Genomic DNA, 15,256 nt, shown 5'->3' with positions numbered 1-15,256 from the left:
TTTTGTTTTAAATAAATAGGTATTCAAAATACAATCCACACTCTCGTTTAACTCCCTCGAGTCATGTACTCAAATATTATACCTACTTCATTAAGATTTCTATGTAGAGAAGCCTAAGGTACACATAATTCTTTAATCCCCAATAGGATTTTACAACTTACAGAAGTAATCTCTTGTATTTCAACAGGAATTCAATTTCTCCAAAAAGGAATTTTATTTAAACTAACGCAAAAACTCATTTTCCTCAAAATACATATACAAATACAAGCAACAACGTGCCCTTTTAGTTGGGCCTTTTTCGTCGTTGTCGTCAGTCCTTCAGACAATTCGTCCGTTTTGTCTGACAAACAATCACACATCCCAAAGCCAATTATAGTTCAACAAGATCAACAAGAAGTCCCTTAGCTTAACAAACAATTTCAATGAAACTTACACACGTTTCTCGGAAAACCTCTTTTCCCAAAAAAGCATCTCCCCCTTCGTCCTTTGCACCCCTTTTTTCGCTCAAATTCTTGTCGCAATTTAATCCTGTGCTGACCCCATTCATTATTTTGTGTCTTTCTCTGCAAGTTAAATGGTAATTTTTGCGACTTTTAACGATTCAAATAGCAATCTCCATTTGAATATTCTCCATAATTTCCCATTCCCCTAAGGCAAAAAGGGTGCAAGTTGTCTTCTTTTTATTTTATTTTTTTCCTGACACAAAAATGGGGGGAGGGGGTTGGTAATAAATCTTTGTAGAAAAGCAAACCTTGAGACAAGAGTAAATATTCGTGCTAAATGGGTGAATTTGCAAATCTCAGCTGTTGTCAGATTTTATTCATCCTAAAATTTCTTCACTCTTTAACCCCCCTTTCCCCCCAAACCTTTCCAACTTTTACTATCGTAAAAATGTTTCAATCATCCCGTTTCTATATTGTGTTAGATAGAATATACGCTCATACTACATCCTATGTTCCTTTCTTTGTTTTATTTGTTTGTTTGTATTGTTGTATCCTGTGTTAATTAATTTGACTCCCTTGTGCAAACTAAAGTAGCACACAATCATACAATTTCATATAAACATAGCTCTAGCTACAGCGTTTTTTAGGATACAAGATTGTATATATCTAAATTTTACCCATTCAACCCCATTTAAGTGATTTTTGTCATAACCGGGACACACGTAACATGGAATCTAGTTTAGGTCCTTATTTTGCAAATATTTATCCAAAAAACAAATCATTTTCTGTTTTACACAACGAAGAAGAAGCGAAGCAAAGCAAAAGCTATATATAAGAGGGAGAGACAGAATGAAAATATATAATAAAATCATTCACCTTATCGTGAAATATGGGGTGAATTTCATAAGCATGTTAGATGTTTTGGAAATGATTATGACTTAATTAAATGTAACATGTTTGAAAAGGGACCATGATTTATTTGATTAAATTTTGTTATAGATTTTTTTTTTGACTTTGTTTTGTGTTTTAATAAAGTCAAATAACGTGAAAAAAGGGGTAAACCTCGAAATGAATGCTAATAGAAATTTTGTTTGCTCAATATCTTCGTTTTGGCATTCTATAACATACCTAAAAAGTCTAGAAAAATCTCATGTCCGAAAGTTTACAGACGATGATTTTACGTGATAACGTCGTAAGAAAACAGGTTGTGTGTATTTGAAATGAGCCATTTGAATGGTTTATTTATTTCAAACAATCATAATTTACAAGAAAAAGCTAACAAAAATACCTTTTTTCTTTTCTCATTATATTAATTTTTTTATTTTATAAGCTCACAAAAAAAATTATACCATTAAAAAGCCAAATATTTCTTCTAAATAATAAAACCATTTTTAAATTTTTACAATTAAATCCATTTTTTTTTTAACAATCTATATTATAGACACCATCTGAAAGCTTATTGTCTTAGCTAAAAATATATCTATAGATCAAGTCTATGCGACATCTACAAAAATAGCTGGAATTTTTTAAACTCGATGAAATTTCATCAAAAAAAAGCAAAAAAACATTTATTTTTATGTTCTCATGAATTTTTTCCCTAACAACCTGTAAAAAATTTTATACCATGTGAAAGCTTATTGTTTCACCTTTCAAATGACGTATCAATCTCATTTCAAAGATGCCTACAAGAGAAGTTAGAATTTTTTAAAGTCAACCATTACGGTACTTCCCACACTGGTGGCTGTTCATGGCGCAACAGATCTCCACTGGTGGTATGATGTTTTTCGCAAGTTTCTTGATTTAACATTGTGTGGCTTGTAGTTAGTCTAGCGTTATGTGTGATATACCAATTGAAAGGTAATTGTATCAGGATGCTCATAAAAGTTTAATAAAATTTCTATCTGCTCTTGGTCAAAAGTTATAACCTGTTGAATTCTAAAATTTTATTTTACCGTTATCTCAAAATTGTGTTCACGAAAATGATTGAAACTTCGCACACATATAGTCGTAGTCATGGTCTATCATTGCTGCGTATACTTTATTCCTGCATCTATTAAAGAAAAAAAGATAAAAATAAAAACCGATGAAAATCGGTTAAAAACGGTCAAAAAACGTATTTTTTAAAAACTTGTTTCTTCCGTTATTCAGTCAAAACTCACTAAATGGGTTGCACATGTATGCATAAGGCCAAAACCTACATGTCCTATAAGTTTGAGATTTTTTGAACGCTCCAAAAAAAAGCTAAAAATCAAAAATTACCCAAAAATACCCCTAAAAATCAAGGTGTTTTTCAAAAATTCATATTTCGAAACGCAGAGTGGTGGAAAAAAATCCGTATCAGACGTCTAATTTTTGTTCTTTCATCTTTCACCTGGCATCTTTAGAATTGTCAAAAAAAATTTCTTTTACCCAAAATCATCATTTTGTCATAGCCCCAATACGTGTACAACGTTCAAACAAAACGTTGTAACTTAGTCCCAAATTTTTTTATAATTTTTTCTTAAATGCAGTTATTCTTAAATTAATCTCGTCTATCTATAGCAAAAAAATTCAATTCTCTACGACTTCACGTTTAGATTTTAAAATTTCATCTTTCGGTATTACCCTATTAAATGACGGAATTATTAAAAATCCTTTATTTGAATTAAGCTCTAGGTTATTATATTTCAAATAAGCTATAGAAGATTTTTGTATCTCTAATAGTTTATTCTTAATTTTGAATTGAAATTTTTGCGCGCACTGCGAAGGTGCGAGAGTGTAACGTTAGAAAATGGCGTCATTTTTTTTGTGGTGGCTGCCATGGTTCATCGATTTATAAGACGTTATCACGTCAAAAAAAAAAATTACAAAAAGTGCAAAATAAGCAAAGCATACTTTAAGACCTATTTACTATTTACTATTTCGATCATCTAGCAAAACAGTTCTCAGATATATGGAAAAGTGATATTTTGTTTCCACCTTTAAAAATTCTATAAATGCGTTTAAATTGAAAAAAAATATAGTTTTTGTACTTAAAAGTTCTGTATTCAAAAATTCTGTTTCTTTTATCATTTAGGTATAGAATTTTCGAATACAGAATTTTGAATTCACTGATAATAAGATTTTTTTAAAACATTCGATTTAGAGAATTTCGAACTTACAAAATTTCAAAATACTGAATTTTCGAAATACTGAATTTTGGCACTTTTAGAATTATGATCCCAACTCAATTTTTACATCAATTTTGTCAAAACAACAATTCAGCAATTTGTTTTTAAACTTGTATCTTTTTGTCTAAATATGATGGACTTCTTCATTAACATTAAACATTCATTATGTTTCTTTATTTATAAAAACAAAAATCACAAAAAATACTGATGTTTCATTTTATTGATAAAAGTTATTGGTTTAATAAGGTACAAGACTGAATCAAGATGAAAAAGTTCAACGTTCATATAATTTTCATTATTTTCTCATTTGCATTCGCCGTGAATATTTTAACGAAGTTTTGTTTGTCCTTCTTGTTCTCATTATGGCTGAAAACTGTTATGATATTGTTACTAGGTGAAATTCACCTTCAATTTTAGGCTTTACACAACAAAAGGACTCCTCGTAACACAAACTTTAAACCTTAAAAGCAGCCATATCTGCCTGTTTTGCAGAAGAATTAATTATTTTACGGTTTGTTTGGCATAATAGACTATATACCCAAAAGAAAGTCGGAGGATAAGGTTGGAAGGAGACAGAGAGCAGCAGCACTTCCTTCACGAATCTATACAACAACTCATAATAGTCGAAAGGGAACAGCAGCGCATCTAACGTGTTTTTTATTATCTTCCAAACTTCCAAGGATATAGAAGAGATATATTCTCTCACTTGTGAGCTCAGTGTGGCATAAAATATTTCATATATCCTTTTTCAACACATACAAACATACAACATTATGCCTGTTTGTATGTAGAATAGATGATATTTCGTGTTTTCATATTAATTAATGTGCAAAAGTTTTTTTTTTTTTTTTTTTCATTATTATTTTTACTCGAGCCGAGAGCAGCAAACTAACTGTGAAAATAATCACTGATTGCTAAATGCTCTATATGTCTATGTTGGTGCTTGATGGTGGTTATGTCAGTTTTGTATGTTGTGTAATTATTTTTTTTTTTCTATTTGCTTTTTGTGTGCTTTTTGTCCTATGAGGGTGGTATGATGATGGCAAAGGACTCCTTTTCCTTAAATAGAAAAGGAAGATGATGATTTGCTGTCTTAATTGTGTGAGAAAGGAAATTAGCTTTTCCATATGTCGATGTGGAATTGTTTCGCTTTTCTTGTAATTTTCTAGGATAATGAGTTTTCTAATGATGGTGATATACATTTCATTTCAAAAAATGAGGATGATACCGAACATTAGGTAAAATGGTTGTTTTTTTTTTCTCCGTGTATTTAAGTGTTTTTGTGTAGATTTGGTTTTAATATAGAAGGAATTTAGGGATCATTTATAATGACTGCATGATATTGATTTTGAAGATAATTGTTTTTATTTTCTTATTGGCAAATTAATTATGAGGGGGATGCAATTTAATAGTATTGGGTGGTAGCTGGGAGGGGTGATAAATTATAATAATTGTTTTTTGTTCCCCTAGATGATATTTGTTTCAAATTAATTCTTGTGGAAGAAATTGTTTGTAATAGATCGATTGTCCGAAATAATTAGGTATTCGATAAAATGTTAAGACTTTTATTAGGGAGGTGGAAGAATCGTTTACCAATTTGTAGATGGTCAGCATGTTGGTCTATTAATAATAATAAGTAATAAAATCCTGTCATAAGTAATACCTCCAATTCTTTAAAATGAAGCAACCGATAGACTTATTCGTTTCAATTTTTGAGATTAACATAACAAACCCCTATTATTTTTACCACAATTGAGGATTTTCCTACTTTTTGAATTTTATTTAACTATGTGGTCCTACAAGTCTTATTTATAGTTCCTTAATAATTAAATAAACTCTCCACAGAAAAAAAATGGAGATAATTATAATCATACCTATTTTCTATAAAGGATTAGACTTAAGCTCTTTTAAATGCAACCTGGATTAAAAAGTTGAACCAAAAATAACAAAGAGCGGTAAAGACTTTTTCTTATTGCAATGAAGTAGATTAAGACTAAACCTTTCATTACCTTGTGATATTCCATAGTTGGCACTCATTTAACTCCAAACTGAGGGAAGATAGCAAAAAAAAAAGACTTTCCCTTATAACACTCTGAATCACCCCAATGTACTTGTATACTTGCAATACAAATTTCTTGGTTGTCTGGAATAGTTTTCTGATTCTGAATTCCGGAGGCTTAACTTGAACTAAGATAATACGTTAACAAAATATGTTATGGAAATAATAAGATCGTATATAAAACTAGGAATCAGAAATTCGAAAACGGTTAAGGATAGTTGAATGTTTCAGGTACTCATTGTTTTTTTTTTTTTTTAATAATTCTGAAAGTTTTTTGTCTCTCGAAGATGGAGCAATGATTTTGTTTTATTTATATTGTATTATTTATAATTGCGTATGCTGATGAATATCTTTTTTGTTTTAGTGTTACAAATTTTAATTTTTATAACTATTTTGAGTTTTTGTGCGTTAAAAACACCCGAGGTAGGATCACAAAAAAAAAAAGAGCTTGAGAACGTATTGATTTCACGAATTCAGAGTTATGTTTTGAAGCTAGAAGCCCCCAGAGTGTCACGTCCTAGTAGAAAAAATTAATAATTAAATAGGCCTGGTTATTTTTCTGGGGATGAATTCCACAATTGAACCGTTTATTTTAGATCCATTTTGAATGTTTCTAGTTAACCCCATAGAGGGATTGTTTTACTAATTTTAAAGAATTCTTACCTTAGTGATACATTTACATAAGGTTAAAATATGCATTTAAAGTAAGGCTTAAACTTTTTCAATACAAAAATAAAAATTATATTGTCAGAAACTTTTTTCGGCAAATGACTTATAATATTTTGAAAATTAATGATTTAATGGAAAGTTTCTTAAGCAAGAAGCTGCAGGAAATCTTATATCAACTGAATCACTACAATTTAATCTAATTATAAGAGAATTCCAAAGAAAGATGGCATTTTTGCAGCAAAAGGAAAAATCAAAATTTTGATCAATTTTTTGAAATTGTTCTTTTTAATAAAATTTATGTAGGTATGTACATAAAAAATAAAATAAAATTATTTTTGAAGTTTAAATTAAAGAATTAGAGGAAAATAAGTAATAAAAAAAAAAACATCGGTCAATCCTTTCAGAAAAGGACAATTTGGGACTTGGGTAGAATTATTAAGCTAGGCTTCAAGCACGAATATTTCACAATCAAGCACAAAGTAATGGCACATGATGAGAGATATGTATGTTTGGAAAAAAATGCCGAAAATCCATTTTGGTTGTGACAAGTAACAAGTAAATCAAGTTGTTGTAAAAATTTTTCTTTTATGGCAAGGTAGAATACGTTGAAAAAAGCCGTTTTGAGAAATTAATACAGAAAGAATTTCAAAAAAAAAAGTGCGTTGCCAATTTTCACTTGAATCACATGCTTCTTATTCATATATCCATTTGAAAGGGCATCCGAAAAAAGGCAAAAACGATTTCGATTAAATTTATTGTTTATAAAGTACATACATACATAGTTCTTCAAAAACTGAATTTTTATTCCTCTCAAACAAAATTGGGCTCCGCGAAATTGGGCCCCAGGAAATAAAGCCCCAAAAGAAAAAAATGAAAAAAGGACCCAAATTGGGTTATTTTTTCATAATGAAAATATGCCCAATGAAACAAGGCCCCATCGAAATGAAAAAATGCCCCAAAAATAAATGAAATAAGACCCCAATTTTTTTTTTATAATTAATTTATTTTTGGTAATGAAATATCACCCCAACAGAACCATCTTTATGGACGGTACTTTTAAAATTGTTCCTCAAGGATGTTTCAAACTGATGTTGTGTTTTTTTTTCGGTTATTCTGTTACTTTTTAATGCTTTTTTCAATGATCGCTGATGGTTTATGCACGATCTTTACATTGAAAGGCATTAGTTTGCAGTGCAGCACGATGTTTACATTGAAAAGCATTAGAAAGTAACAGAATAGCTGAAAAAATCGCACGGTTGAAAAGCATTAGGAAGTAACAGAATAGCTGCAAGAAATCGCGCGATTTCATCAATTATTTCATTGTATTTTTGTGTAAATTATGAAAAATGAAATAAAGCCCCAAATTGTTTTTAAAATAAAATGAAAGTAAGCCCCAAAATAAGTGTTGGGGTCTAATTTCATGGGGGCCTTATTTCGTAATGAAATCATGCCCCAAAAACAATATGAAACAAGGCCCCAAAAAATCAAATAACACCCCAAAATTTGAGAAATTTCGTTGTTATTGTTTTGTGTGTATTTTTTGGGGCTTTATTTCATTTTTTAATTGGGGCCTTATTTCCTGGGGCTTAATTTCGCGGAGCCACAAAATTGGGATAGCAGATTATGAGCCAATTTTCTTAAATACTCATTGATAGATACTCCTTATCATCTGAAATAAAATTTGCCTTTAAATATGAAAATATTGGGAAAAAATAAGAGAAATAAAAAATTGTTTACTTTGGACCTATTTCCATTTTATCTCTATGAACTATGAAGAGTGGCCAGATTTTTTATTGTCATTGTGGAAAATTTCGAAATTTGTTTTAATGCAAAATCGTTGGCAGAGCAATTTACACGAATGACTATTAAAATTCTTAAAATTTAAGACAATTTGACAAAAAGTAATATTTCTTTATACAACCTTTATTAAAATATCAAAAATGATCGTATTCATTTTTTGTACCCTCCAAGAATGTTATGAGTTTGAAATAATTGATGTTTTTTGAACAACTTTTAAATATTTAAATATTCCTTCAATCAGAATGAGAAAAAAAACTACGAAGAAAATATGGCAGAATGAATCGGTTAATGTGTAAGAAACTCAATTTTGACATAAGTCGACTTATGCTGTTATGCCTTTTGCACACAGATATTAGAAACTCCAAAATGCTTCAAACCCTTTTATTTTCAAACTATCTGTATTTATCCTTAGTTCGAATTATTTTCTAACTACTATTTAATTATTTAGTTCCTTCTTCTTCCATTGATACAAATTGTATCAGAGAATTCAAAAAGTATTCAGTTTATTTCTTAGTAAATAACATTTCTTAGTAAAGAGCATTTCTTAGTAAAGAAAATTTCTTAGTGAAGAATTTATGTGTAGGTACCATTGATGGAAAATTACATTTTTTAATTGTACTGAAAATTTAATATGGATGTACTGAAATGGATACAATTGTATTGAAATATATTTTTCACACGAGAAATTAATATAAAATTTAATCAAAATGTTTTATTTAAAAAAAATCTAAAATTCTGCGTACACATTTCACTATGCAAAATCGTGGGGAAAAAAAGTGCAATTTTGTTTTTCAGGTAATGGCTCAGATTTGAACTTAAGATTAGTTTTGCAAACTTAAATATTCGATAAATACCAAAACTCTATGAAAAGACATAAAGAATAACGTGTTTTCTTTGATTTTCATGAAATTTAATCTACACTAACATACCTTTTCCATATAAAAGTTTGCAGGTCTTCGGACTTAATGCTGTACTTTGAAAATTGTTTTCATTTTCTTTTCTGAATTTATAACAGAGTGAATTCAGATCACAAAAAGATCTTTCGTTTTAAATACTTTCGATTTCCTTTTTTTCCTTTTTAAATATTATTTTACAATTTTAAATATTTTTAAATATTGTAAAAGAATTTTTAAGACACAGATTAAAAAATTGTATCGAATTTAGACAAATTGTATTTTTGTACTCGAGCATACCCATTTGTATCGAATTCGATACAATTATTTATTTATTTATTAATTTACATCAATTAGAGATCTTAACATCTACAATAAGTCTACAAAAGGTCGAGAAATAAATAACATTAAGTGTTTCATACAATAATTATATAAAAATGGTTTCATTAACTAATTCGAAAAGAACAAAAGTAGGTATATTATTTTTTAAAGTGTATCTGTATAAGAAAATTAAAATCAATATGATTTGAAATGCGATTAGTTTCTCTCACACAGCGAGTTAAAGGTTCATTACGAGCATAGTTTACCCTATATGTTCTTTTTCTCGGAATAAACAACGTTCTCTTATTTGACGCGAGGGAGCATACAAATCTATCAACGATAACAGGAAAGGGCATTTTATGTGATGCGACAAAATATCAAATATAAACATTACTGAAAACATTGTCCTTCTATTTTCAAGTGATTGAGTTCCAAGAAGTTTACATCTAGTTGAGTACGACGGGATTTCGATGTTGCAACCTAATTTCTGAATTGTAAACTTTGTAAATTTTGTTTGGATCATTTCAATTCTTTTTGAATAAATATTGTAAGGATTTCAAATCACACAACAATATTCTAAATTTGATCTAACATAGGAGTTAAACAGAGATTTAAGGGCAAAAGGGTCCTTAAAGTCTTTCGAATTACTTTTAATAAAACCTAGCATTGAATTGGATTTAGCTACAATGAATTCTATTATGTTTGATAAAGTTTAGTTTTGAATCAAAGAATACACCAAGGTCCTTTTTCTCCAAAACTCTTTCAAGAATAAAGTTATCAACTTTATAATCTAAAAGAATTTTCGAGAAATTGCGACAAAAGGAAAAAATTTGACATTTATTAACGTTCAAGAATAATTGGTTGGTTGTGCACCATTCCGTTAGCTTTTGGAGATCATTTTGTAAAAGAATACAATCATTTGAAGATTTTATGCATCTAACAAATTTTAAATCGTCTGCAAATAAAAGTCTACTAGAATTAAAGAAGATACATATCAGCCAAGTCGTTGATAAAGACTAAGAAAAGAAGGGGACCAAGATGGCTACCTTGCGGGACACCCGAGGTAACTATGATTGGACTTGATAGCACTTGATCAATACAAACGAATTGAACACGACCCGTTAGATAGGATTATAACCATTTCAACATATTTGAGTGAAAACCAAATAATTTCAATTTTGCAATCAAAATAGTATGACTAGCCCTATCAATTGTATTGACTTTTCCATGCCTGGTAGGTACTTCTTTTATGAAAAATAAAATGCAAAGAGTCGAAGTAAGAATTCTTGGATTCAAATTGAAATTACAATGAATACATTTAAATAAATCGAACTTCTTACTTAGACTTATGAACTGGTGGATATTAAAAATCGTTTTGACCTCCCCTTATTTTGTATCTTTTGTTAAACTGATTTGTTATAATACATAGTATATAATAATAATTTATTTCTTTAATTTCATGTCAAGGATACGTTTTAACTTTACGGGACCAGCTTCAGCTTTTTTACAAGATCGAATCTTAAATCATATTTCCTTTCCTAAAATAAACTTTTATAGTCATCTAAAATTTTCAAATGTCATTTTCTAAAAAAAAACAAAATTGTTTTATTTTTTTTTTTGTATCCTCTGTAGGTATTAAGTGGCATATAATGTAATAAAAAAACATTATGTCATTTCCTTAAACTATACCAGTACCTACTCATTTTTTATGGTTACCTACAACCAATTTGTGCTAAAACCTAGCCATCAACATTTTAAATGAAGATAATTTTAATTGAAACTTTTTTATATTCAAAGTTACAAATTATCATCCAAATATTTTTCTTCTCAAAACTCAGAAACCACAAAAATGTGGTTCAAATTTCTAAAGAAAATTTAATATTGAATTAAATTTTATACTTTTCAAAAAAAAAAAAAAACTCAATTATTCCATTAAAAGAAAAAGTATAAATTCTTCTCAAAGACAAAAAAAAAACCACATAATTAATTTTCTACTTCTCTAACCAACACCGTCACCCACAACTACAACTTTCTATATAAAAAATACCCACACTCAATCATTTCTATTAAATTCCCATGAACTAGACAAACTCAAGAGTATTCACCTCAAACCCAATTTTTGTCAAAAAATTTATCATTAAAATGAAAAACCCAAAAAAGCTTCTTCTATACTCGATGGCGCCCTCTTACCAATAAAATAAATTCCCATAAAATTAAATATCCAATATTTATAGCTTTGGATAATGGATTTTTCGTCCTTGTTGTTGTATGTAGCATCTTCAAAAAAAAAAAAAAAAAAATAAAAATAAAAGCATTGAAATTATATTTTATACAAATAATGAAAAAGTTAATAGTCCTTCTCTCTTAAAATCAAGATGAGAAACGATGTGAGAGCCATTTGGAAATTATTACATCCTCTCCCCCATCATTATCATCAGTTAAACACTCGCTTTAGTCCCATAATAAATACCCTTTTATACCGTTTAATCCATAAAATAAACCCAAATGTGTTATACCCTCCTTTCCTCATATCATCATAATTTATCCAATCAAACATTATAAAAGATCCCAAGGATCCAACAAAAAGAAAAAAAAAATAACCATGTAACCCATTGATTCTCAATTTAATGTCCACACATCCACTTGGCTCAAAGCAGAGCACAAATATCAAAATACCTCTACAAACATTATCCTGACATGTTACCAACAAAAATCACATCCCTTTTATATACAACACAACTAAACACACATCGAAACCGCTTGTGTCAATTTTAGTTAGAAAAAAAAAAGGATTTTTACCCAAAAAAATTGAAAAAAAATTCTCTCAAGGATCAACTTTACATCACAACACAACACACATTATAGCCAGAAGGCACTATTTTTTTCAAGACAGAAAATGGGTCATTCTTTCGAAATAACGACCAGGCAAAACCATCATATCCTCCATCACACCCTATTAAAAGAATCTAACGGGAAAAAAAATATTATAACAACTCATGACAGGACGAAGAAAAAAAAATATATGTATATAAACGATTTCACTCTTTCATCTAACAGTTTTATCATCCCAACACCCTCGCAAGCAGGATTCGACCATCCGAAAAGTGTTAAAACATTTACCCATTATCATATTGCCCAGCAGCTTCTTTCTCATGGATCGTGTGTATAAAAATCCTTGCATGAAAAAAAAACTCATCTTTTTCCCACGACACAAAAATTATCTTAATTATTCTCCAAAAATTATCCATCAAGTTTTTTGAGAGACGAGTTGGAAGGAGGGGATGAGTTGTCTGTCTTTTTTCTCATTTTTATTCCAAAAACGACAACGAAGCCAAGAAAGATACAAAAAAAAAAAAACGGAACCACCAACAAAAATAGAACAAAAAAAAAATTAATACAAACAAAAAAAAAATTGGTTCCGAACTTTTTCAAAATGAAGCAACTTTATCCTTTGTGACGACCGACGACGACGACGATGAAAACGGTGCGAGCCGAGTTGAGCGTACACACAGACAGAAAAAAAATAAACTTTTTAATGACTTTTTCCTCACTATAGCTTCTCTGACACACAGCGAGACACCCCCAACCTTCCTCAATTTCCACACGCAATGCCTCAATACATCTCATCCCACCGACAACCCATCCCACAACTTTCCTACATTTGAACACAAAAGGCCGGAAAATTTCAATTTGCTTCCGAAAATGTATATAAAACGAAAAAAGCTAAAAAAAAAATAACAACAACAAATACCGTTATTGTATCCGTTTACCATAAAACACGACACGTACCTGGCTCCGGAGTTGAAGGAGTATCAGCCACCGGCGCCGTTCCACTAGCACTAACAACGTTCATATCCAAATATCCAAACAAGAAGGTCGCACTCAAAGCAACGGCAAGTAGGACCGATCGTCGTCCTCCTGCCGAAGAGTAACTTCTTCTTCGTAAGATTTTCATGGTTTTTTTTTTGCTGTTGTTTTTGTTGAACGCAAGGATATTTTTGTGTTGCAACAAAATTTCTTCGTTTTGGGTTAATGTGTAATTTTATTTTTTTTTTTATTTGTGTGTGTTTTTCACTTAACTACTGATAAACTCATCTCGTACACACACAGGTCAAAAGGACACAATCAACAAAAAAAATAACAAAAATTATAACAAAACGAATAAAAAAAAACCGGAACTATTTTTTTCCACTCTTATAGCAAGTTGAGAATATTATCCTCTTTAAAGGATTTTATTGATTTTTGTATTTAGCACACACACAGACCGAAGTTAGTAAAAAAAAAAAAAAAACAAACAATTACAAAAACAGAAAAAAAAATTCTTCAAGGACCTCAATATCCTTCACAGTAAACAATGCCCGGAAATTAAATTTCAAACTTTTTTTTTTCCTCCTTGTTTCAAGAAGACCAAACAAAACTTTATCCTGCCGTTTTTCTCAGGGAATCACTTGAAAGAAAAAAAAACGAAGAAAAAAAAGGACATTTATTTGTTTATTATCCTGGACGTGTTTCTCGCACAGCAGAAAAACAGAACCGCTTATTGGGTAATTCAGTGTATTTTTCAAATTTTTTTTTCACACAACAAAAAAAATAAAATTAGTTCACACGAACGGGTAATATTATTTTTTTTGTCAGAAGATTTTCCAAAAACGTGTCCTTTTAGTTCGAACTACCGGCACGAACTGAAAGCGAAAGCTTCACAACAAGGATTCTTATAAAAATGTGCATCGTTTTTGCAAGGATATGCGCATTAAAATCATGAGCTTTTGATTTTCGAAAAAGTTTAATATTCGAAATTAGGTTTTTTTTTTTTTTTGGTTTTTTTTTTAGCAGGACGATACGCATTTGATTTAGTTGTTAGCATGGTGTCGTCCTTGCTGCAGCAGCAAGGAGGTAAAAAAGTGCGGCTCACAACTTTGGGGATTTATTATTGATGACGAGTCTAGAGAGTCATCTACACCTGTCGAATAAGTTCGTTTTTTTTTTTTTTTGTTTTTATGGAATCAGGAACCCGGAAACTAAGCTATGTTCTTTGTATTCAAAAAAAGTGGAAAAAGGGGGGGGGTAGGTGTTTTCTGGTGAGGATTATGTGGTTTGACAGGATATGAAGAGGGTGCCTGGAATGAAGAAGAAGAGTTCTTAGCATAAGGAAGATATCACAAGAAAATTTATCACTCTTAGGAGGGATTGTCGACGAAGAAAAGAATGTTGGAAAAAAAAAGCAAAATAAATTCTGAAGGACGAATCGAGAATAATGAGGTCTGTTTTTCGGATAGAGAGCGAGTGCTCTAGGGAATAATTAGTCGTTTGCTTGCAATGAAAATTGTTGATATCTATAGTGCGATAAGTCCTGTTAAACTTTTCTTATGCAATTTGTCAGGTATAAGACAACGACCGACAATGACGACGAAGGAAAGCTTTAAATATAAATCGGCTTAAAAGAAAGAAGGTCCTTTTTATCCTATCACTATGTTTTTTTTTTTTATTTGGACTTCTATTTTATTGTTCGTTTTATGTCCAAGAGGGTATCGTCCTTTTTTTTGTATTTTATTTCATACAGATACCTATATTTTGTTTTTGAAACAGAAGAGATGGTTTCCTTTAAAAGAAAGGATTTGTTTTAAGTATGCAATTAAAAAGCTGCATAAGGCTTGAGATTATTCCCTGTTTTCCATTTCTTTCTTTTGGAGATCTTTTATTAGATTTGAAGAGAAAGAAAATAGCGTAAAATGACGATGAAGATAGATGTGGACGTTTTTTTTTTTATTATGACAACGATGTTGATGATGATCATGATGAGATGATGACGACGTTTAGCTTTTTTGGAGAATCAGAGATTTTATTTCATTTATTGTTGGATGTCGCATTTTGCTCCTAAAAGAATCCTTTTATTATTTTTATTTGTCTTCAGATAGCAATTTT

The 15,256-nt window shown here is 30.0% G+C and overlaps 1 protein-coding gene across 1 annotated transcript in view; it reads right to left on the bottom strand.

Annotated features, from left to right (window-relative positions):
- The window catches only part of LOC129918277 (locomotion-related protein Hikaru genki), a 47,163-nt gene extending 33,852 nt beyond the window's left edge, over positions 1-13,311 (bottom strand). Inside the window, exon 1 of the mRNA XM_055998734.1 lies at positions 13,124-13,311. Within this exon, the coding sequence (XP_055854709.1) occupies positions 13,124-13,289 (166 nt within the window). The 5' untranslated portion in view covers positions 13,290-13,311. The remainder of the gene's footprint in view (positions 1-13,123) is intronic.
- Positions 13,312-15,256: the final 1,945 nt, after the last annotated feature.

Source organism: Episyrphus balteatus, chromosome 1 (genome assembly GCF_945859705.1).
Source record: "Episyrphus balteatus chromosome 1, idEpiBalt1.1, whole genome shotgun sequence".
NCBI lineage: Eukaryota > Metazoa > Arthropoda > Insecta > Diptera > Syrphidae > Episyrphus > Episyrphus balteatus.
The sequence above is the reverse complement of the archived record's forward strand: the minus strand, read 5'-3'. Positions and strand labels throughout refer to the sequence as shown.